The sequence below is a fragment of the Alligator sinensis genome, unplaced genomic scaffold (assembly GCF_000455745.1).
Source record: "Alligator sinensis unplaced genomic scaffold, ASM45574v1 scaffold203_1, whole genome shotgun sequence".
NCBI classification, from domain to species: domain Eukaryota; kingdom Metazoa; phylum Chordata; order Crocodylia; family Alligatoridae; genus Alligator; species Alligator sinensis.
The window spans coordinates 1,457,932-1,483,070 of record NW_005841949.1 but is presented as its reverse complement, the minus strand read 5'-3'; the positions used below and the strand labels follow the sequence as shown (position 1 = coordinate 1,483,070).

General features: G+C 48.8%; 1 protein-coding gene and 1 long non-coding RNA gene across 2 annotated transcripts in view; one reads left to right on the top strand and one right to left on the bottom strand.

The window, feature by feature from the left end:
* The window catches only part of VAC14 (Vac14, PIKFYVE complex component), a 197,998-nt gene that overhangs the window by 150,940 nt on the left and 21,919 nt on the right, over positions 1-25,139 (top strand). The window contains exons 15-16 of the mRNA XM_025199766.1: positions 16,369-16,543; positions 23,082-23,200. Coding sequence (XP_025055551.1) covers positions 16,369-16,543; positions 23,082-23,200 — 294 coding nt within the window. The remainder of the gene's footprint in view (positions 1-16,368; positions 16,544-23,081; positions 23,201-25,139) is intronic.
* Positions 14,685-25,139, bottom strand: part of LOC112549695 — a 28,753-nt gene continuing 18,298 nt past the window's right edge. Inside the window, exons 2-3 of the long non-coding RNA XR_003093205.1 lie at positions 15,461-15,592; positions 14,685-15,058 (exon numbers count right to left, since the gene is read on the bottom strand). This is a non-coding gene — a long non-coding RNA (uncharacterized LOC112549695). The remainder of the gene's footprint in view (positions 15,059-15,460; positions 15,593-25,139) is intronic.

Below are 25,139 nucleotides of genomic sequence, written 5' to 3'. Positions count from 1 at the left end.
TCAGCACACCGCCCAGAGTATGGTAGTCCATCATCAGGTGATCGGGGCTTCTCCATAGGTTTGATGGTGCAGTTCTTGAGCAATTCTTCTTCCAGGTGGGCCATAAAAAGGTTGGCATATTGTGGGACCATTTTGGTGCCCATAGCTGCGCCCATAGTCTGGAGGAATTGGTGGTTATTGCAACTGAAGCTGTTGTGTGCGAGTATGAAGTGTATAAGTTCAATACTCTCTTTAGGTCTGTACTCTGAGTTGTAATCTTGCTCTTGTAGATATGTAAGGCAGGCTTGGATGCCATCCTGGTGTGGGATGTTCATATATAAGCTGGTAACATCCATGGTGGCTAGGAGGGTATTGCTGGGAAAGTGATCTATGTTTTTAAGTTTTCGTGGAAAGTCTTGGACAGAACTCTGTCTTTGGGTGACAAGAGGTTTTAGGATGGATTTGATCAAACCTGATATTTCCTCAGTTAGGGTTCCATGGTTGATATTATAGGTCTTCCTGGGCTCACTTGAGAGCATCTTCCTGGGTTTCCTTGTTTTAGAGAGCATGTTAAAAGTCCCTGGATTAAGTAACGGCATGGTCAAATTTTGTAGTTTCTCTTGTAGTTCAGATGGAAATGATGTGATGGTGGTTTTGAGTTTTAAGGTGAAAAGGGGAGTTGGATCTTCCACTATTCACCCTCCCAGGGGACCCTGCTTCGACCAGTGCTGCAGAAGCCTCCATCCCCACACTGTCCTGCTGCTTGCATGGACTCAGGACTGACCACTGGCAGAGTAAGGAGGTAGCATTAGGAAATGGCCAGTATAACAGTGTCCCTGCTACCACTGCCCGCACTCTCCCTCCTTTCCAGGAGCTATGGTGTGAGGTTAGACCAGGGGTGAGCAAAATGCATCCCGCGGGCCAGATGCGGCCCGCCAGGCCATTCTATCCGGCTCGCAAAGCCCCTTAAAACATTTAGAAAATTAATAGTTATCTGCCCCTGGCTGCCTGTTATGTGGCCCTCGATGGCTTGCCAAAACTCAGTAAGTGGCCCTCTGCCTGAAATAATTGGCCGTCCCTGGGTTAGAGGGTGACACTATACAGACTGCTTTCGCAGCAAAAGAAAACACTTCTCTTGGGAGCCACTGGCAGCCCCTCCAGCCTCACTGGGGACTGATCTGCAGCAGCTGGCCAGCAGCTAGCCAGGAAGGCAACAGCTCACCCTTTCCCTCTCCTCCAGTCCCCACAAGCCACCACAGAATCCTCTCCAGGGGAGGAAACGGGGGCAGCGTGTTCCCATCTGGCTTTCAGGGTCTCTGTGCAAGGAAGGCTGTAGGTTCAGGCTGGCAGCCTTCCCCTGAAAGGCTGACCAAACTGATCCATCCAGTAGCATCAGCCTCCATTGCGGCCTGCCTCCATGTCACTGCCTCAGCTTGTCCTTCCCACTGGCAGGAAGCAGGGAGCCCCTAGGAAACAAGTGTCTTCACTCTTACTGAAGAGCCGCTTCCCACCTGCCTCCAGTCCTCGGTGCTCTGTTTACATCAATGATGAATAACACTTTTAATTCAAGGAGTTAATTTTTAATGGCCTAAGCCCAGCATTTCCTTATAGCTGCTGCCACAGGCCTGCTCGCTGTGAATCACTGATGGCCACCTAGTGTGTGCTGCCACTTACTAATGGAGCAATGCAGCTTGAAGAGCTAGAGTATGCGCTGACTGCAGACTGCAATGGAGGAGCGCTCCTCTCCTCCCCCGGAGCAGTGTGAGGCTGTCACTTCTCTCACTATAGGGGAAATCCGTCTCTCCATAGAGCAGGAGTCGGCAACGTTTTTGGGCAGAGTGCCAAAAACACTCACAACCTTGATTTGTAAGATGTTGGCATGCCACGGGCAGGTGGCAGGGGAGCTGCGAGGGGCCCAATCCTTGTTTGGCAGCAGAGCCCTGGCCACTTCCCTGCTGTCTGCCCTGAGGTGCATGTGCCAAGCAAAATGCCTTTGCCTGGCACACATGCCAGGGGTTGCCTACCCCTGCTGTAGAGGCAGTTGCTGGGGGTTTTCTTCCTCAGAGGTGAAACGTTTGCCCTGTATACTTAATGCTGCTGTAGTATTCCCTTCCCTTCTGTGTAGATTACAGGTTGCTATTTCCTTGAGACTTGTCTGCCACCATAATACAGGTACAGCAGTGGGAGGAGAGGAGAGTAGTGCATGAGCAGCCTCCCTTCCTGGTATTGTACCCTACAGCATGGCTCTGGCACATCCTCTCAGCCAGGTGGTATAGTGCCTCTGGTACATGCTGTCAGGTGGCATTCTAGGAACCGAGTCAAGGGAGTCTTCATTTTCCTGGACTGAAGTTGGGAGTGTGCTTCAAGTGCCAGGCAGCTGTGATTTATCAGTATGAAATGGATTCTGGCTGTGTCTGGCCATGGCCTTGGTGGTTCTGTTTTTTTCAATGCCAGAGGAGCGGAATGTAGTGGAGGGGGGGGTGGTTTTGTTGCCATTCACAGGGGGCATAGCTGGATATTACAAAATAAAGCTGCAAAGAGAGGGAGAGGGAGGCTGCTGTGAAACTATATGAGCCTGTTCGATCTTCACATCAAAGGGGCCTGCAGCTTCTGATTGCAGGGCAGGTGAATCAATCGGAACTGAACAAAGTTGATCTGTAGCCAGAGAATTTTAATAAATGGTGAGATGATATCCAGGCAGGCCAGCTCAGCTTTTGCCTGCTCTTGAATTTTTTCTTTCAATGCTAGCGGAACAAATGTGCATGCACCACACCTGAATCTTTCCTGGGCGTTGACATGTTGGGACGTAATAGCTCTTTTTGAGTACAGAGCTCAGGATAGCGAAGGCATCAGCCCTGCTGGATGATATGTTGAATTAGCCATGTGGTGCATCCTTGACTTGCCTGGCTTGGCCAAAGGGTTGGGCATCCTCATGTTCTGTGGACATTGGACACAACCAGCAGCCAGGATACATTCTTGGCTCTAAAGCCAGTTCTTAACCCTCCACCTGAAGAGGATCACTCTTAGCAAGGAATAGCCAAGTGTCTTTCCTTTTCAGCCAGCCACCCGAGAGCAACACTTGTGGTCAGCCAGTCTACTACAAGAAGGTGGAGTTGTGCAGACCTGACCAGGTGGACTTCCTGTTTCACTGGCCTTAGATGGGCTGGCTATCTGGGGCCAAAATGGGCCAAAATAGCACTTGGAGGTAGATTATAGGGGATGGGGGCAGGGAAGTACATGTGCCTGAGCAGGGAAGCATCACATTGGCTGTTACCAGTGCACTGGCAATGGGGCCTCGATTCATTGTGGTTCACCTTCTGGTTTCTTCTAATACTTGTGCCAGAAAGTTCTGCTTCTTGCTCCCCACTGGAGGTGCTACACTAATGGACTCAAACACATCCTGCTTTGGTTTGTCTCACCTGCTGTCAAATTCAACTTCCAGCCTTGTTGCTCTGGTATATGAACTCTGCTCCTTCTGGCTGGCATCAGAAACCGTTTTCTACCTACCTTCTTCCTTGGAGACAGTCACCTTAGTCATGTGGAGGACCAGCACTCCAGCCATGCACCTTTTTCTGGGACTAGGGAAATTCTTCTATTAAACAGTAGACCTGATCCCTTTGAAAACTGCGTCTGAGTCTTGCTTGTTCTGGGTTTGGGCTCCAGCCTGAGCAACATACGAGACATACACGGCAGGTCCAGCTATTGGGAGCTTGTCTTTGCTTTCAAACTGTGTAAATAGTTTTAGGCCAGGGACCATAATTGACAATATTTGTTCAGTGCATTATGTCTTAACAAGCCCCCAATGTTTTGCTAAACAAACTTCCAAGGCAAGAAGATACCGTCTCTGGGAGCAGCTTCAAACTTATGCAGCTGTAAGAAGAAAAGTGACTGGTGCTTCTGTAGCTGAATTTGCCAAATAGTTCTGGTTTTTTGAAAAACTGTCTTAAAAGGACACGGTTATCCTGAAAGCTAGTCAGGTCCTGCCCTCTTCTCTCACCCCTTCCCTACAAAAATGCATTCTTTTTAGTTCCTATGCCTGTCTCCCAGACCCATTTTTATGGCTTAGACATATCCTGTGTCTTTTTAGCACAGCTTTTCACTTTCCAGTTGCTGAATGAAAGGACCCACACAAAAGGAGAAGCTGATTCTGACAGGGAGGTGATGACAGGAGCTCCATCCACAGCTCTGCTTAAATATCCAAGCAGCCAAAAAGTTAGAAGACTAAAAATATTTTGTTCTTTTAGCTTTCTCCAGCACTGCCTGTAACGATTGTCAATATAAAGGCACCATCTGAGTTTTTCTCGGGGAGGGGAGTAGCTGTCTTCCTGTGTGCAGTAATGCCATGAGTGGCGTTCCATAGCTTTGGCTTTCTGGGGCTTCCAGTAGAAGCCCATCAAGTGAGCTTCCAAAGTGTCAGCACCAGATGAGACAAATTGCCAAGTGTGACACTTGCTGCTGTGGGTATCCCATCCCACTGAGATCTATAAAACTACTTGTGGCAATAAGATGCACATCTGAGAATAAATGTCTTTAGAATCCTGGCCCTGCTGGCAGAGCAGTTAAAGCATCTGCTAGAATTGGCTTCTGGACCTTGGCAGAGTCAGCAAGTTTAGCCTTTTCCACTAATGTTGTGGAACCTTTGTACTGCTCTCCTGTTGCCTGCTTCCACTATCTGCATCTCAGTACTTCAGGAACCTGTATGATAGTGGAAGCCATATCTACCTTCCTGTACAGCAGGGCACTCCAGGGAGGTATGGCTCCCACTTCCATGAGAGTGCACCTGCTGGCAGGCATTTTGGGGAAAGAGGAAGAGGTTGGAGGCTGCGTTCCCAGGCCCACGTTGTTCCACAGGTGTGAATGTTCTCTTGAGCTCCTGAGGCCATCAGGTGGGCCTTTGAATTGATTCTAGTCTTGATAGAAAGCAAGGAGCTGAAAGTATTGGCTAGAGCCACACTTAAAGCAGACAGTCCCAGTGCAAGCTCCCCTGACAGAGCACAGCCAGTGGCACTGAATTGGGCCTTACTGGGGCCTGTGAGCTCAGGAAGACCGCCTCATTGCATGACAGCTGAGCCAAAGGCTGCCAGTTGCAATGGAGTAAATGCCCATCTTCCCCCATTTTGCAAATGCCCAGTTGCAGTGCGCATCTTCAGACTCTGGGTATGAGTAACAGCAGTGAGGGCATCCCTGCAACTCCTGGAGGTGTAAATCCAAGGTTCACTTTGTGCTAAAGGCTGCCCAGCTATAAATGTTCATCTGGGCTGGGAAGCCCAAGGCAGCTAAACATGGGACTAGCTACATCGCACCTTTGTGTGCTTTGGGCTGCAGAAACTGGTGGGCCTCAGCCATACTAACCCAATGTGCTGCTAGGCCTGGGTGAGCTTTTGACCTTTTCTGGTGCCCTGAGCTTCATTTGCACCGTAATGGTTAAACACAGGGCATTAATCAGGTGTTCAGAAGTGAAGGGCCCACAGAGCCCCCTTACAGCTAACCACACAGATGCATCCTGGTTGCATCCTCCCTGGATGCCCTCTTCATTGCATGCTGCAGTCTTAGCCACAACAGAGCTCAGAGCCAAGTAAAGGACTGGCCTGCTGAGGGGGTGGGAAAGTGCAGAGCTAGTCTTATCCAGCAAAGAGAGGGTGCATAGTGAAGGATGGCCAGATTTTGTGTTTCCTGCCGTGGTGCCAGGAACCTTGTTCCCTTCAGCATTTCCAGTGAGTTCTCTGGAATCTCTTCTGTCATTTGGTTAGTTTAAGCCACCTGTTCTCCCATGCTCTTCCCCTCTCACTGCCCAGCCACTGGGCGAGATTCATGTTCTACTTTGACCATCACTAAATGGAAACCCTTCAAGGGAATGTATCTGCTTGGGGTTTCCCATGTCACTGACATGTGATCTGGCTGTGGCTGTACAGACGGCTTCAGCTGTTGGCTGTTATTACGGAGGCTGGCAGCTGCGGCTGGCTGGCTGTCTGATGTGTGTGACCAGTTGTCCTCTCCTCCTCCACACCCTCCCCCAGCATTGCCTTCAGAAACTTCCCAGAACTGCAGCAGGACAGAGAAGATTGGACACACAGCTCAAGCTGTGATAGTCCACATGAGAGGCTGATGTACAGGGTACAGAAAAAGAGAGAAGGCATTCTGGAGCACTGGGCTGCACATCAACCCAGCATTGAATGTGGCTCTCTTTCCCATTTCTGTTTGCTCTCTCCCCTAAGTTTTAAAGCAGATACTGATGCCTCATGAACAAGCGTTCTCCCTCTCTGTCATTAGGTGTGGGCTTAATGTGAAGGGGCCATAGGCTTTGTCTGTGAATATGGTATTACAGGGAATAAACCAGCATCCCCCAACTAAGGAGGAATTCCCTGCAGAACAGATTCATACATAAGCCAAGGATTTTATATGTAAGTATGTATATGGCATGAGAGATGTTTGGGGTCCTTGCTCGAGGTGTCTAGGTCAAGCTGAGGAGATTGGCATGCTCTTGGCCTTAGGTCTTGGAGGAGCCTGGACTGAGTCTCGCCTGTCATAACAGTAAGCATGAACTTCCCTGTGGGAAGGAGCACCTGATTTGAGTTGGGCAGTATTGGAGGGGCCAACTCCTCCTTGTCCAGCCTGTCAGGCAAAAGCCAGTCTTCCTAGCAAAATATCAGTTTATGGCACATGAATTTGGGGCCAAACCTCAAAAGTCTGGAGCTGAGCTTTTGCAGCAGTTGAAGGCTGCTTCCTTGTCCTTGCTACACAAGTGGCCACAACTCAGCTTAACAAATTGAGTCAATGACATTGCTGCCAGGAGTGTACCTAGGAAGTCCTGACCCCCTGCACAGCCAATAGGGAGGGCCTGAATTTTCCCAAACTTGGGGAAATGTCACATTCTGGACTGCCCTGGATAAGGTCTTCATGCTCCCAGGCTCTGGATCTCTTCCCCACCACACCTCTCCTCAGACCCACAAGCTAGCCACTGGCCTGGAGCAGTCTGTGCCCTACCCCTGCCCACATGCTGCTCTTCATTACTGCTCCATCTGGAACCCCTTACCCTGGGGCCTGGCTTCCTGAGGAGCTTTCATAACTTCCACCCCCAGCTCCTGCTGTAACCACTATGCCATAGTTAATAGAGGCTTGTTACCTCATTTGCCATCCCCATGTGTCTCATGGGGCGGGGCGGGGGGTTTCTGTTCTTCCCATTATCTTATCCAGAATTTGAAATGTAAGGAAAAGTGAGGGAAGGAAAGAGGAGCAAAGCACCGGAGCATCTTTCTCCCTCCAGTGAGTCTCACATGCGGGGATGACGTGATGTGTGCTCTGCTCCTTTAATGGAAAATGTTTTCAGACTTCCCAATGCCACCAAAAACCCTCCTTCCTCACTAATCAAAACCAGGCTCAAAACTCGAAAGCAGTGTGTTCTCAGAATCCCGCATGATGGGAACAAGGCGTTAGCCAGTGAAATGTCAGAACTTCTATTTATGGAAAATGAGTCCTCAGTTATGATCAAGGAGCAAGGGTGGGGGGAAGGGGGAGGACCAGAATTCTCTCCCTTTGAAATGCCTCCTTTGGAGTGTGGGCACATATGAGGAGTAGGAGAAGTCACTACGGCTCTCTCTGAGCTGCCTTCCTGGCACACTGCACAGTGTTTTTCCCAGAAAGTTTCCCAGTGCAGTTCCTTTTTCGCCAGGCTCTGCTCCTTGACATGCCTCCTGGCTTCAGAACACGGAGCACTGAAGCTGGCTCCCCGCTGGCCTTGGGACTGCTGGACGACTTGGCCCAACTAACAGAAGTTGACAGGGTGATTGCGGGGGGGAGGCAGTGGGATTTTTCCCAAATGTCTAAGCCTGGGGAGTCACGAAGAGCAGGCTAACAGGTAGAAGATCCTGGTAAATAAGGGGTCTTTCTTCCTTTGTCCTAAGGACTTGACTGATTGGTATTTGGGTCTATGAAAGGCTCCATACCCAAAGGTTTCCAGGCTGAGTAGCTGGCTCACCAGACCCCTTGCATGGCTCAGGCTAGAGATCTGTGCTTGGAAACAGCTCCTTTCTGTGACTGCAGGTGAACATGGGAGTGGTAACGGTAGGTGTGCAGCTGCGACTGGAAGAGCAGCTTCACTACCGGATGTGTGTACAGAGACATCAGGCTACTTCCATGGGTCCTGTGAGGGGTTATAGGACTGCAGGTGGAAAGTCCTTTCCTGCAGAAGCATGTGGCTGATTCCTTGTTTTCACTTGCCTCTTTGGAAACTTCAGGTTCCTTCTTGAGGCTGCCTTATCAAACTAGTTTCCCAATTTGCTTGTTCATGAAATTATTTAAGGGCTTCTGTATCCTGACAAACATGCCTAGGAATGCTGAGTTCTGGGCATCTCGGTGCATCTAGTCTGTCTGCCTTTGAGACCTGCTCAGAGGCCATTTTGCCTTCAGCTGTCCTAGAAGGAAGGAATCTGGTGGCCAGTTGTGTAGGAAATTGAACTAGGTCCCCAGACCTGGTCCATTTTCAGCAGGGAGTTGGGGAGGATGCAGTCATCAGCTGTTAATCTGTTCCTTGTTTATGCAGGGTCCAGAGCCCCAAAAGGATGCAAAAAACAATTGGTGGGAAGGGTGCATTTTGAGGTTCAAAATCTGTCAGCTGAAAAAGATTTTCCTTCCCCAGCAGTCAGTAAATACTCTTTTTACATGGTAGAGAACTAGCAATCACCACTACCAGAGGCAACGGCCACTGCACCCTGTGTTCTCACCTCCCTGGAAGTAGCTCTCTCTCTTAGACAAAGGAATTGCTGCCCAAAGCTATTTTAAACAGCAAGAGCCTGACTCATGGCATTCATTTTAGGTGCACTTAATCATTAACGTTAGTGTTGGGTGGGGCAGGAGGAAGGATATTTTTGTCCTGGACTCCAAAGCCTTGTGCATTGCTCATGTGTTGAGCTGACCTTAGCCAAGGCAGCTGGGTTCAGTGAAATGGCCACAGCCTTCTCCTAAAAGTGCTTCAAAAGATCCCAGCTCCTGGCAGTGCCATACTTACTCCTTCACAACTGGTGATGAATTTGATTCTGAGATTTATGTTATCTCTTGCTATTTCATGTTGGACTTGAAGTAGCCTCAGAACAACTCCATCCTGAGACAGACTCCCCTCAGCATCCTCTGTTGGCTTCTGTCTGAGCCAGCTGCTTGTGACAGCTGTGCTGCAGCAGCCTGACCCCGATGTCCTCCAGTATCCCATTACCTATCTCCTAGTCATCATGGGCTGGCCTCTGCCTCCCCTCCATTCTTTCTCCACCTTGAATTTATTTTCCCATTCCTCCTTTCCCAGCCAGCCCACATGAAGCCAAGGGAGGGGGGAAGTGTTTAATCCCAAAAACACATGAATGCAGCCGGTTACATAAGAATAATTGGTATAAATGGTCTTATTTATTGCCCATTCCATTTCAACACGGCCCATAAAGAATGTTAGATTAGGTTACATAAACCTCCGCACAGAGATTCTTATTGTCAGCCAGGACTGTGTCACTAATTGCACCAGCCAAGCTGCAAACTGTGACTGCTGCCTCTCCAAGTCCCAGTTGCCCTCCCTTGAAATAGCAAAGCTGCTTGGGTACCAAGACAGTGCAGTGCAATGAGGCAAAGGCTAGAAAGTTACCAAGAAGCAATCCCCCCACCCTTTGCACATTGGGCAAGTGCTGGTGCTTTTGTTACCTTCTTCCTTTCTCCCCCACCATCTCTTACAAATATTTTTGTAATGTCACAGTGAATTGAGTTCTGGTACAAGCTGCTGAGGGGTGGCAGTTGTAGAAATGGGATGGGGTGGAGTATACCACAGTGGCAGGGAAAAGCTGTTCTCATTTTTCTCCCAGATGGCCTTCCTCAGCCACGTGCAAAGGAGAATGTTCAGGTCTATTCCATGCCTGTCTGAGATTGCCTTAGCACAGGCCCTTGGGCTGGCAGCTTTCATGTAGGAGCCCTGCACTGACTGTAGAAGAGCCTTCTGGAAGTAGACTTCTGGGTACTGTCACCTCATCTGGTCCTGGAGCAACAGATCGAGAGATTAAATGTTCTTAATCCCATTACCAGCCCCTGGAGCTCATGTGTTCCCTGAATGGTGCTTTGCAGAGTTCCAGACAACATTGAAAGGCAAGAGGGTTTTGTTTTGAAAATGTAATGTGCTGCACATGGAGTCAGGAGTACAAGAGCTTGCTAGTGGCTATGTAAGTACTCTCATGGAATGACACCAGGGTTGATCTATATGGGTACAAAAAACCCAGATACACCTGCATAGTCCACATTCAGGCATGCTAATGCATTCACCATCCTGACATCAAGATTTCATAGACATTAGGGCTGGAAGGGACCTCAGAAGATCGAATCCAGCCCCCCGCCCAAAGGGCATGAAGTCAGCTGGGGTCATAGGATCCCAGCAAGATAAGCATCCAGTTTACTCTTGAAGGTGTTCAATGTAGGTGCTTGAACCACCTCTGATGGCAGGCTGTTCCAGACCTTGGGGCCTCGGACAGTAAAGAAATTCTTCTTTATGTCCAGCCAGAAACGGTCTTGCAGGAGTTTATAACCATTTGACCTCGTCATCCCTTGGGGCGCTCTGGTGAACAAACGTTCCCCCAGATACTGGTGGTCACCCCTGATAAACTTATAGGTGGCCATCAGATCAGCCCTGAGCCTGCGCTTTTCCAGGCTAAAGAGCCTCATAGATCTCAGCCTGTCATCGTAAGGTCTGTTTTCCTGACCTCTGATCATGCGCGTGGCTCTTCTCTGCACTCTCTCAAGCTTCTCCACATCCTTTTTGAATTGTGGAGCCCAAAATTGGATGCAGTACTCCAGCTGCAGCCTCATCAAGGCCAAGTACAAGGGGAGAATGAGGTCCCGGGATTTGCTTGAAAAACATCTATGAATGCAAGCCAGCGTTTTGGTCGCTTTACTAGCCAAAGCATTGCATTGCAGGCTCATGTTCATCTTGTGGTCAATGATGACCCCCAAGTCTCTTTCTTCCGTAGTGCTAGCCAGCATAGCACTGCCGAGCCTATAAGGATGCTGCAGGTTTTTCCTCCTAAGGTGGAGAACCTTGTATTTTTCATTGTTAAACACCATCAGGTTCTCATCCGCCCATTTGCTGAGCCTGTCCAGGTCAGCCTGGGTCGCCCTCCTGTCTTCAGGTGTGGATGCTTTACCCCAGAGTTTGGTGTCATCAGTGAACTTGGCCAGTGTGCTCCTGACTCCAATGTCCACATCATTAATGAAGATGTGGAACAATATGGGTCCAAGGACAGAGCCTTGGGGGACCCCACTGGTCACAAGGCACCATGATGATTGACTTCCATCAATTGCCACCCTCTGGGTCCAACCACGGAACCAATTTCCCAACCAGCGGATCGTGGTGGACCCAAGGCCACAATTGGCCAGTTTTGCCAAAAGGTGATCATGGGATACCAGATCGAAGGCTTTTTTGAAGTCAAGAGAGATGACATCAATCTCTTCTCCCTTGTCCAGGTGATAGGTCACCTGGTCATAAAAGGAAATGAGATTGGTCAAGCAAGACCTACCCACAACAAACTCATGCTGGCTATCCCTTAGGATGTTGGTGTTGGCCAGTCCATTAAGGATGGCCTCTTTAATAAACTTTTCTAAGATTTTCCCCAGGATAGAGGTCAGGCTGATGGGCCTATAGTTTGCCAGATCCACTTTCCTCCCTTTCTTGAAAATAGGCACCGCATTGGCTTTCTTCCAGTCTTCGGGCACTACACCAGAGTGCCAGGAATTCTCCCAGATCCGTGCCAGAGGCTGGGCTATGATGCTTGCCAGCTCCTTGAGTACCCTGGGGTGTAGATTGTCAGGGCTAGCTGACTTGAAGGTATCCAGCCTCTCAAGGTGTTCCTTTACGAAGAACCAGCACCTTGGCTTGTGCTTGAAACACCTGCCTCAGATCAGCACTACATAAACATACTGTTAGTAACTTGTGTCACTATAGCTGTGCTGTAGGTTTAATAAAACAGTGTCACTTCCTCTTTAAGTAGAGGAGACCCTTAGTCCAGCCTAGTTTAAAAAAAAAAAAAAAAGGAGCAGTTATGGAAGTCCTGAATATTTGCATTGTCTTTTAGCCATGTGAGATCCAGGACAGCTTTGCACCTGGCTGCACAAACTATAGCCCAGTTTGCCACCACCAGCAGTGCCACCATCCCCAGAGTAGGTCAAGTTTCAGGCGCAGATGGCTTAATTGCACAGGAGTTTAGGACAGGAAGTGAACACCCACCTGCAGCAGGAGAGGAATCTAGGTAGAGCTTACTTAGCTAAGTAAGCTGACAGCTTTTGTTCTGGCAAAAAGTTCCATAGGTAAACTGGAGAGCTCTTTTCAAGGATGATCCCTCAAGTAGCACAGCCACCAATGCTGGCCGCTTTGGGACCCTGGTTTACCAGGGACTTGAGGGAAGAATGCTCCTGATTTGATCTGCAGGCATCACTTTCTACTGCCCTGGAGTTTTCCCATGAAATCAGTGCCCCAGCTTGACCCTGCTTAGACATGACAAGATCACAGCTGGAGGCTGTATGCAACAGAAGATATGTTTTGGATCCTTATTCTCTTATTTAAGCCAGAGCTGCCATGCGCCCAGAGCACACTGTTGGAAGTCAGCATATGCTGCTATCACTTTCTCTGACAGCACAGGCACAATACCAGCAGGCAGGAGGAAAACTGTCCTCTTGACCTTCCCCAGAGCAAAAATCTTCCTGCAGGAGTACCAGCCACTCATTTCACCTGCCTCCTAAAAACTCTTTGCTGACAGCCAGGCCAAGCCAAAAGCTTGCCAGCCCAGGCCCTCCCTCCAGGAAAGCACGCACTGCTTGTTTTGCCCACATACATGTCACTATCATGCCTCCAGGCGGAACGTCCAGTTGCCAGTTCTAATTGCCTGATACTGGTGTTTTTGTGGGTGACTGGGGTGGAAGCGCATGCAGCCAGGAAGTTGCTGGAGTGCTGCCCATCAGCTGGCAGCACATCCAGCCCTCAGTCCTATTGTATCTTAAACAAAGAAGTGACCTCTCCCTACTTAATGAGGGAGACAAGTGGTTTTGTGAAAGTACCTAACTGAGCTCTCCCCACAGCAACTGTAGAGATGGGGCAACCCATTTTTAAAGACTGACAGCTCATGGCAAGGTCTGATTGGTGTACTTGGTGATTGTTTATATATAGGCTTGGAAGTCACTGTCATCACTGTGTAAATCTTCCATCCCTGGTCAAACCTCCTGGGGCTGCATCAGTCTAAGGATAAAAAAGGAGACTTGTCTGTAGGCCCAAGCTCTTCTTTTAAGTACACAGCAAAACCAGTCACAAACAGCATCCCTGTTAGCCAATAGTGCTTGGACCCCAGGAGCTCTCATTTAGATCGGTGCCTGGGAATGGCAGGAACTGGTGTAGTAAGACGACAAAGGGTGTCAGGGAACCCAGAACCTTAGCAGGGTTAAACTCCTCACGAGTCACTCTGGCAAGCAAGGTTGGAGTGGTCTGCCCAAGAGGGACTTTTCTGACAACTTCTTGTTATTTCTACAACTGATTAGACTGAACACCCCAGCCCATGGCGGGGATCCCACCCTCAGCCAGATTTCACAGCAGGAGAGAAACATCAGATGGCATAGCTGAGCTCTGCTGATGGGAGCCTTAGAAATCGTTCCCATCCATGCACATAAATGTCTTCCTGTCGTTGTCATGGTCTTTGACAAAGAATTCTTTAATGCATGTTGCAGGGGTGTAGGTTGTAGCCATGTTGGTCTAAGGACATAGGCAGACAAGGTTCCTTGGGTGAATTTGATATCTTTTATTAGACTAACCCAAATAGTTGGAGAATAGTTATTAAGCAAGCTTTCGAGTTCAAAAACCCTTCGTCAGGCTAAGGAAGCTTCAGCAGTTGGTGTGTGCTCTTCCTGGATGGAATGAAAAGTAAAGAAGCCAGGGGCTGTTGAGGATCAGGACTGAGAGATTGGAGGGAGAGTGGCCCTCCTGTGAGAAATGTGCCCCCACCGGTAATTGGGTATTTCTGTCTTTGATGGATTTCCGGTGTGCATTCATTCTGGTGCGCAGTTGTTGTCTGGTCTCTCCTACATATCTTCCATCAGGGCATTTGGTGCATTGGATGAGGTATATTACTTTTCTGGAGGTGCAGCTGTAAGATCCAGGGATGCTGATGGCTTGGTTGTGGGGTGTAGTAATAGTGGGGGTGGTGGAGATGTGGGGGCAGGTTTTGCATTTCTTGTCCTGGCACGGTCTGGATTCTTTTGGTGTGTTCTGGGCTTGAGGAAGTTTGCTTCTGGGATGAGGTTGGCGAGGTTCGGTGCTTGTCTGAAGGCTAGGATGGGTGGCTCTGGGAAGATCTTTTTAAGAATAGGGTCTCTTTCTAGTATGGGTTGCAATTTTTTGAGGATTTTCTGTACAGGTTCAAGGGAGGGGTGATATGTCATAACCAGCGGTGTGCGATTTGTGGTGGGGTTTCTTCTGTACTGCAGCAGTTCTTTACGTGGTATCCAGGTGGCTCTTTCAAATGTGCGATCTACCTCTCTGGAGGAGTGTCCTTGCTGGGTGAAAGCCTTTTTAAGATTGGTGAGGTGGCGATCCCGGGTGTTCTCTTCAGTACAAATGCTGTGGTATCTGAGGGCTTGGCTGTATATCACTGCTTTTTTGGTGTGTTTAGGGTGATTGCTGGTTCTGTGCAGATATGTATGTTGGTCTGTGGGTTTCTTGTATATTGTGGTCTGTATTTTACCCTTCTGCATGTTGTGCACCCTTCCTACCCAACTCCAGGTGAATGGCTGACTGGCTACTCGTGAACTTCAGGAAAGAGCAAGTGTTGCATGAACGTCTCTTCAAACATTGAATCTAAAATCGAACATATTTTTTTAAGCCTGTATTTCCTGGCCTCTGGCCCCTCCCCCAGCACTTCCAATGACCATGGATAAAATTCCTCTCAAGGCACTGAAGTGTTTGGATCATGGCTTCCCATGTCTCTTCCATATTAGTACAGAACAGCAAAGGCAACATTGAGCAGTATTTCAGGTGTCTTCAAACAAACTGCCCAGAGATGCAGTCATTTGGGTGGACTTAACTCTGTAGCAAAGAGAACAAAACATTGTCAAATCCAAACAAACACAGAGGAAAATGTGGTTTTTGGTTCCTAGTAAAAAATGTTAAAAATGTTGAGTGTGCTTCAGTTTAAGCAGAACATTCTTACTCTGACCCGGATGATGCATCTGAGGGGCAACATATGAGCAGAACTGTACAGAGCTGGAGTTTTCCAAAGAAAATCATCCAGGTGGTAGAAAGTGTATCTGTAGGAGTGCATATGTTTTAGCATGCAAACAGCTGTGTCCAAGTAGACTGAGCACAAGCCTTGAAGTCAGGTGACCTGGATTCTGTTCCTGGCTGTTACCAACTAGCTAGGGGGCATCCAGTCAAACACATTGGCTGTGCTTCAGTTTTCCCTTTTAAAAAGAGAAAGAAAGTCTTTACCTGTGTCTGTGGTCTTTGCAACAGGTACTCGGGCAAGTGTTAGAATCCAGGTATCAGGATCTGGTCCTCACCAATAGCCTGTTGGTCTGCACACGTCTACCTTTAACAGCCATCAAGCAAAACTCCTCCAGCCTGCAGTAGGGGGAAATAGTGATGTCAAATGATCGAGAGGGGGGAATGAAAAGCCAGCAGCTATGTTCAGTAGCAGAAGCCAGTGCTATGACAGAATTGTATATGCAGAGGCCTTGCTTCAAGGCAGAAGGTAGGGGGTGCTATTCCCTGCTACCAGACCAGTGTGCTCACACGTGGGTGTCTCCGTGCCACAGAGAGGGAAATAGAAGGAGGTTCAAGAAAGGGTAGCATCAGTGAGTCGGCTGGAGAGAGTCCCCTACTTCACAGGGAAAGGCAGAGTAGCAGGATGTGTCAGTTGGTCAAACATGCCCTGAAAAGTGAGATGGTCCAGTTCTCTCTGCAAGCATTGGAAAGGTCCCAACACCTAAGGAAGAAGGGTTGTTGGGGTGTCCAAAATGATACAAGTGATAGTAGTGGGGTGAAATTAAGTACGCAAGCAATTATGCTTGCTGAGTAAAAGGCAAACTTTCCTTACAGTCAGAGGTGTGATTTTTTTTTTTTTTTTGATTTTTTTTTTTTTTTTGGTCATAAGGGAAGTGGCAGGAACACCAGTGGCTGGAACTGGGCTGGTTCAAGCTAGAGCACTGGAGAGAGAGCAAAGACTATACTGGCCTATAGGGAAGTGCTTAGATGCAACCCTGCTGTGCTTTTCCCATCCCTAATGTCCCTGCATCAGTCAGGGACACCTTACCAACTGGTGTATGGTGCATGGATCTTGTAGGGTTACCTTGTAGACTGGAAGAATAACTTTCTTTTATTCTTTTGTTGACATACAGGCAACTTTGTCTACTGCTGAATGCAGAGAACATCTTCCACTCCATGGCAGACATCTTGCTTCGGGAGGAGGACCTTAAGTTTGCCTCTACCATGGTTCATACCCTGAACACTATACTGCTGACATCCTCTGAGCTCTTCCAGCTGAGAAACCAGCTCAAAGACCTGAAGACACTGGTAAGCTGAATGAAAATGCTCCCTATATACATAAGCAGGCTCTGCCCATCTCTCCCACCATTTACGTGTGTGCATGACTGAAGCTATAATGAACCAGAGGCCCTTTTTTACCTGAATTTCAAGGTTTAGTCCCATCAGGCTAACTTTCTAATAGCTGTCTTACCCTCAACTCATTCTATTTTTTGCTGAGGAGAAGGACAGACTGTTGCTCCTGTCCAGTACTGCAGCAATCTAAACTTCCTAGCATTTCTCCATGTTTCTTGTATCGTAAAAGAAGCCTTACTGCTAAGGCCTGTTTGTACAAAGCTTCCAAATATTCTGTTTGTTCTCTGTCCTGGAAGGGCTCAGTCAAAGCAGTAGTGCTGAATGAGGAGGGGGATGTCATAAGGTCTCTGAGATTCAGATTTCCTGCTGCTTTCACAGACTCCTTGGCCTTGGAGCGGTCCCCTAAGCTGCTGCTGTACCTGTTGGATTTGCTGTGTACTTGAGCTTTCACAGCAGATGCTGAGGTTTCGTGTTTGTAAGGTGATTTGAAGTCCTTGGATGGATGCAAATTTTAACTGTTGGTTCCTTTCTGCTCACTGTGTTTGAAGGAATGGTAGGTCCAAGAGCAGGTTTTGAATAGACCTGTAAGCATCATACATGCAGCTCATCTCCCTAGGGAAAGCAGTCACAATCATAATTTAAGAGAAGGGTCTGTCTTGGACATGGGAATGTGACTTGTTTGATGACAAGCGGTATGTGTGCACAAGCACTGTCTTCATTCACTTGTGCATTTTCAGAAAGAAGAGAACCTATTCCAAGAGGTGGGGGGATAATAGACAAAGCCACAGCAAATGAATAGACTCAGGTCTGTATGGCTATGGGCAGATGTAACAGGCAGTTTTAAACAGTGGGGAGGGACTTAACTGCTCCAGAGAGAGTACATCAGGTGAACTGATGTAACTGTTTTGTCTGTCCTGTCTTGTACCAGTATACCTGCATGAAACAGGTTTAAAGTTACAATGGCTTAGCTTCCACTTACAGTAGAATACAGCAGACATGAAATGGATACAGTGGATTAGCTATAAAGTGCTATAATTTTAAAGCACTTCAGCTGTCTGTCCACACCTAACAGATGCTCCCATCACCAGAGAATTGGTTCCACATTACAGCTCAATTTTGAACCTGCTTGCAGCCTCCTTTGACTGAAATTTCCTCATGTTTAGGCTCACTCTTGGAATAGGCTCTCTTCTTTCTGAAAATGTGTCCACTGCCTGCAACTTTACATGTCTTTTAGTAGTGCTTAGGGACTCTGAAATGAGACCGGTAGCACTTGTTCTATAGAAGCTAGACAGGCTGGAGAAAGGGTGGTGGGGAGGGCATCTGCCTCTAAAAAAGGAACTGAGGCACAGAACAGCTAGTTGATTCATCCAGGGTCGCACAGAAAAAACATCATAGCTCAGAATTAAATCTAGGTCTCCAGGGTCTTGGTCCAACACTTTGGTCAGGAGACCAATACTCCTGTGTAGGCTGGATTAAAGTTTCCCCTGAGTTTGATTCAGGGATCTCCAGTGGGAATTGGCATGGAAGGTCATGTTTACCAAGCTGGCATGTGATTGTCATTAATCACATAGAGACAAACCTTGCCCAATGATGGCCAAGGGGCTTGGAGGGTGTTACCAATTCCTGTTTCACCTTTTGTAAGGGGGTATGGACACAGATCTCCAAAGCCTTTATGGCTTTTGGGCTTCTCTCTTCTGACTTCCTAGCAGCTGATGTCTGTCCCTCTTGCCCTAAGCATACACATGCTATAGAGGGGACAGGTGATGGCAGTAGGATCCCCCTGCACACTCCCTTCAGAGCCTTGATCTCAGCTTCAACTGTTCATCCTGAAGAGCTTGCAGCATGGCCAGAGCAACTGCTGCTGCTAGGAAGGATGACATCCCTGCAAGGCTTGTGGAGTGGGGAAAATAGCTACGTGCAGGAGAATGTGGGCTCCAGAGAGCTGGCTGTCTGCAACTTGGTGCCGTCCAGAGACTTGGTGAGGGAGATGGGGATTAGCCAACAGCATCTCTGCCCTCATTCCCAATGAACCTGTATCCAGGACATTAAAGCCCTCATGCAGTAGCCATAACTCAGCAGGGTGCTCTAGCTAAGGGCAATGCTCGCCCAGGGGAGCCTAGTTTCTGGCCTTTGCAGAGGGGAGTGTTAAGCTCTAACTCAGCCTTGACCTTGGTCTGAGGGGAATAGCGTTTCCCTCATAACTCCCATAAGAGTTCTGTCTGGGAGTCTAATGTCAGCTAAACTATTTTCTAGACACTGCGTGTGTTTTCTGGATTCATGATGGGCTGGGCTGGCTGTCTCCAAAGAAGCTGCCATCTGCTAAGTCTTCCTTACTCTCGTTTACTGTTGAGTTGCATTCACCTGATCTAACGCCCAGGTGGACACCCAGCCCTTCCTGCCTGCAGGTACCTCCTCTGTGGAGCCTCCATGTCTCCTGTACCCTCCCAGGTGCTCTGACTTCTGTGCCACTCAAAGGGCCTCCATGGCATGTACTGCTCTGCTCTAGAGCCAAGTGTATTCTGGCATCTTCCTCTCTGTCCCCAATCAGTGGTTTGGGATGGGGGGAAACAGGCTGGAGTGCTGTCTGCACGCTGTTTACTTGGTTGACTAATTTGTTCAGGGCTCTCCCATGTAATTAGGTCTGTGCTGTCAGACAGTTTTTCAGTCCAGTCCTTTGGTGGGTCTTACAGCTAATGACTCACATGCCAAGGCACAGCAGGCTTTGTCAGTAGCAACCACACCCCTTTCACTGTCATGGCTCTCGGGCACGGTCTCCTGCCACATGCTGTGCTGCTCTGGGGGGTTTGGGTGACAACAACTCAAGCCACAGCAGGGGAGGAGTCAGCTTGCCTTGGCTTGTGCCTACTGCAGTAGTCAGAATTACCAAACCACTAATGACTAAGGAGAGCCATCAGGGATTTCTGCTGAAAGGAGAAAACAAACCAGTCTTGAGCTTGTATACCCTATCCTGTGCATTTAGTCCCAGGAGGTTTCTATCATTCTGCCTAGAATTGAGGTCACAGATCCCCTCCACCCTACAAATCCATCAGACTGGCATGGCTAGGGCACACCGGGTTATGTAGCTAATGGCGCACAGGGGAACAGTGTGGCCAGCATTAGGTCTGCCTGTCTCTGCTATCTCCCACCTCTTCAATGGGCAATACCTGTTGAATTGACCTAGGGAAGTCTTTAACATGAGCTCAAAGAAGCGCTTGAGTTTGCACCTCTAGAGCCATAGCTAGATTTCTTAACCACTTTGCCATCCTGCCCTTGTGAGGGAGACTTTGGCATACTAGAGCATTGGCAAAATGACACTAGCTAAGGGACTGTCAGCATTTCCCTCAGAACCTCTTGTTAATCATTTGCAAAAAAATCACTTGGACTTTCAGGTTGGCACAAAAGACCTCAGTCAGGGGAGACTTTTCCACCTGCCTCTCTACAGTCTTAGGACAACTCTAGTCTAAATTTGCATTGCAGTTTTCTGCTCCCTGAGCTTCTGTACAGCATTACTGAAATGTCACCAGCTCTGGGGTAAAGTGCAGCAACTCACAACAGGCTGCAAGAAATGTACAGCACACCCTCTGTACTTTATACCACAAGCAGAGTGGTCCACATTTCTGATCATCTCCACGTATACCTGTGTGAAAATGTGCCCCTCCTCATAGAATCATAGAAAGTTAGGGTTAGAAGGGACCTCAGGAGGTCATCTAGTCCAACCCCCTGCTCAAATCAGGACCAGCCCCAAATAGATCATCCCAGCCAAAGATTTGACTGGCTGGGTTTTGAAAGCCTCCAGGAATAGAGCTTTCACTACCTCTGGGTAATCTGTTCCAGTGTTATACTACCCTCCTAGGGAGAAAATTCTTCCTGATATCTAACCTAAATTTCCCTTGCTGCAACTTGAGACCGTTGCTCCTTGTTCTGTCATCTGCCACTACGGAGAACAGTTTAGCTCCATCCTCTTTCGAACCCCCTTCAGGTAGTTGAAGGCTGCTATTCAGTCCCCTCTGTCTCCTCTTCTTTAGACTAAATAAGCCCAGTTCCCTCAGTCTTCCCTCATTAGTCATGTCCCCGAGCCCCCTCACCATTTTTGTCCCCCTCCACTGGACTCTTTCCAATTTGTCCATGTCCTTTCTGTAGTGGGGGGCCCAAAACTGAACACAGTATTCCAAATATGACTTCACCAGTGCTGAATAGAGGAAAATAATCGCGTCCCTTGACATACTGGTAACACACCTGTCAATGCAGCCCAGTATGCTGTTAGCTTTCTTGGCAACAAGTGCACAGCTGGTTCATATTCAGCTTATTGCCCACTATACCCCCCCAGGTCCTTTTCTGCAGAGCTGCCAAAAGCAACCAGTCAGCACTCAGCCTGTACTGCTGCATGGGATTGTTCCATCCTAAGTGCAGGACTTTGCACTTGTCCTTGTTGAACCTCATGAGATTTCTTTTGGCCCAATCCTCCAATTTGTCTAGGTCACTCTGAATCCCAGCCCTACCCTCCAGTATATCTACTACGCCCCCCAGCTTGTTGTCATCTGCAGACTTGCTGAGGGTGCACTCTATGCCATCTTGCAGGTCACTGATGAAGACATTGAATAAAACCAGCCCCAGGACCCACCCCTGGGGCATTCCACTCAGTACCAGCTGCCAACTAGACATTGAGCTATTGATTACTACTCTCTGAGCCTGATGCTGTGGCCAGTTTTCTATCTGCCTTACAGTCCATTCATCCAGCCCATACTTCCTTAGCTTGCCTGGGAGAATGTTGTAGGAGACTGTATCAAAAGCCTTGCTAAAATCAAGATGCACCACATCCACAGAGCCTATCTCATCATAGAAGGCAGTCGGACTGGCCAGGCATGACTTGCCCCTGGTGAATCCATGCTGATTGTTTCTAATCACGTTCGTCTCCAAGTGCTTAGAAATGGATTCCTTGAGGATCTGCTCCATGATTTTTCCAGAGACTGAGGTGAGGTTGACTGGTCTGCAGTTCCCTGGATCCTTCTTTTTCCCTTTCTTAAATATGGGCACTATGTTTGCACCTCTCCTGCTTACTCTACTTCCAGGTCTCCTTGCTAAAATCAAGATGCACCACATCCACAGAGCCTATCTCATCATAGAAGGCAGTCGGACTGGCCAGGCATGACTTGCCCCTGGTGAATCCATGCTGATTGTTTCTAATCACGTTCGTCTCCAAGTGCTTAGAAATGGATTCCTTGAGGATCTGCTCCATGATTTTTCCAGAGACTGAGGTGAGGTTGACTGGTCTGCAGTTCCCTGGATCCTTCTTTTTCCCTTTCTTAAATATGGGCACTATGTTTGCACCTCTCCTGCTTACTCTACTTCCAGGTCTCCCACTTCCCCCAGGGCTTTGGTCTCCATCCCCTGGTGACCCTAGTTTAAAGCCCTCCTAACTGGGTTAGCAAGCCTGTCCGTGAGGTTGCTCTTCCCTTTCTTCATCAGGTGGATCCCATCTCTTCCCAGCAATCCTTTTTGGAAGAACATCCCATGGTCAAAGAAGCCAAATCCCTGTTGGTGACACCAACTGTGCAGACAGGTGTTGATCTGCAGGATGCACCTACTCCTGCCCGGGTCCTTTCCCTTGACAGGAAAGATTGGTGAGAACACAACCCGAGCCTCAGGCACCCTCACCCTTGCACACAGAGCCCTGTAGTCACTTTTGATACACTCAGGGCAGTATCATTGGTACCCACATGGATGAGCAGCATGGGGTCAGAGGGCCAGATGAGCTTCAGTAGTCCCTCTGTGACATCTTGGACCCTGGCTCTCAACAAGCAGAAGACCTCCCAAGACCTGCATCTGCATTTCCTCACAGTAGGGAGCCACTACAACAAATACTCATGCCAATAGCCAGGGAGATTAAAATGGTCATTTGTCTTGGTCAGTGAATCTTAACTAGGGTGCTGGCACCCTGGGGTGCCTTGATATCCTGTTAAGGGTATTGCACTGAGGAGCACAATATTAGCACTGTTGGGTGTGCACCCATGATTCACAAGATAAACCCAGAGATCTCAAATAAGAATTCATAGCATTAAAAACCATCTGACCTATTGAGGTCTTTCTGAGTTCTTTGCAACAGAAGAATTGCTCTATTACGTTTCTTTAGTCAAAAATCAAGTGAAAACAGAACTGTTATTTCCCAAGGGGTGTCTTGAGTCTAAAAAGGTTAAGAACTACTGGTCTAGGTAAATATCACAGCTACATGTGCTGTCACCAGTCAAGTGCAATACACAAGCGTGTTTGTACATTCAGAAGCCCAGAAATATCTCCTTTAATATCTTTTCAAGGGATCTCCATGATGTCCTGTGTAGTACTTTGACTCTGCTTTGGAGGAATCCAAGGTTGAATCAACCCTATTATGTGTTGACCCTCTGACTTCAGGCAGTCTAGGTGTGGGGAACCTGAGGCTTGATGTACAGACCCGTGTGTTCCAGCTATAGTTCTAACTCATTGCTTTCTCTTTCCCCAGGAGAGCCGTAACCTGTTTTGCTGCCTGTACCGTTCCTGGTGCCACAACCCTGTGACAACTGTGTCCCTCTGCTTCCTCACCCAGAACTACAAACATGCCTATGACCTCATCCAGAAGTTGTATCCTTTTAAAGGGCTCCACTCTCTGTTTCTTAAGAGTAGATCAGGGGAGGAAAGTAGGTGGGTCTACAAGCGGCGTAACATCATGTAGCCTAAACAAGGCAGCAGACATACTGGGACAACTCACTGTAGCTCACAAGGTCAAAGGGTGATGATCCAGCCTTGCACTGTTCTCATAACAAAAGTTGGATGAGTTTAAACCGCTGATTAAAGGTGGTCTGATCAAGGACATTCACCATCCACAGGTCAGAAAAGAGCCCCTGTTTTTCCCAGTCTGTGTATTGTTTGCTTCTCTTGAGAAGAGGGCTGCAGTGAGGCACCTGTCTTTGCTGTGTCATCTTTGACTTTTACAAGATATGAATAGTTCTGAATGGGTTTCAGACTCTCCAGTGATTTAGTAACAGCCAATGAGGCTTTTTCAAACAAGTGAAGCCAAAGGGACCTGCATTCAGGATGTTGAATGAGAGGATAGCTGCTCAGTCAGCAGTTTAGTTGTAGTAGAGCTTCTCAGTGCCCTTGAGTGGAAGCATGGAGTTCTCAGCAGTTTGCTAGCTGAAGACAGCTTGTGAAACCAGTTCCCTTTCCAATGGGTGGTGGAGAAAGAATGAGCCAGAACTTGAGGCTTTCATCCTAAGGGAGAAAGAATTGCATAGTGATTAACAAAGATACTGACCCTGCGCCAGTACTGGGAAGCACTTATCACTGCATCCCTGAGTGGGGAGGTCAGGCCCACAGAGTTTCTGTTGACACTCATCTCTGGCTGTTATGGAAAATAAACCATCTTGGGAAGGAAAGTCCATTTTTCGTGCCTGGGTTCAAAAAGAGCAATGATTGGGGCTGCCACCACACACTTCTTCACTAGCTCTAAGGGCAGTAGAAGATGCAGAAGAGCCCAAGCTCAGAGGGCAGCAGGGATGGGCATACACAGCTCCTTGGGCCAGCAAGGGTATAGGTGCCCAGTGGAGAGAACATGCTTCACTGTTGGGGGTGGAGGGGAGTGTCTGTCATTGTTTGTAGTACTAAAGTGCTTATCTCTTCCAGTCAGGGCACCATTGCTAGGTGCTGTATGTGCACAGAATGACCATCACTGCTGCACAGTCTCATTCTTAGGCCCCTGTTCTGTTCTGGGGAAGGGGAGGTTGCCATGCCTGAGTGGCAGCACCCACTTCTGTTAGGAGAAAAATGGCTGAATCCATGTTCTAGCCAGTAGGAGAGGTGAGCCTGCCATGGGCTGTGCTGCAAGGGAGAGATCAGATGTATGGGAAGGCTCCCTTACATGCTTGAGGGTCCGGGGCTGCTCCTGGCACTGCCATTCAAGGATCAGACCTATATGATGTCCCCCAAACAGCCATAGCTATGGCTCTGGTCCTTGGAGACCTGACTAGACAGGAGCAGTGACAGTATGCATCTGGGGCAGGCAATTATTTTGGGCGGAGGGCTGCTTACCCAGTTTTGGCAGGCTGTCGAGGGCTGCATGGGTAGCCCTGCCCCTGGGCATCATCTTGGGACCAATGTCCCAGGGCCAGCACCAGTGGGGCCCAAAGCAGGGCACAGGCTGGCAGAGGTCTGTGGAGCTGGGCTGAGCTGCACCAGCTAGGGTGGGGGGGAGCTGGCCCGGCTCCATAGAGCCCCTGCCAGCTGGGACCCTACGCTCCTGCCACCCTGCTCTGGTCCCCGCTGGCACTGGCCCCGGGACACGGGTGCAGGCCCTGTGCTCCCACTGGCTCCTGTACCTGCTCACTCCCAGTGCCCCCCAACCCCCGCGGTACAGGTGGGGGGCAGCACACAGCCCCGACCCCACACTCACCAGCAGAGAAGGAGCTGGTGCTGAGCATGGGGAAAAGCGGCCCCTCGTCAACCCCATGGCCGGTGCTCTCTGCTGCAGGCACTCGTGGCCCACGCGGGGCTGTCTGGGGCAGGCCCAAGCACGGCCCACGCG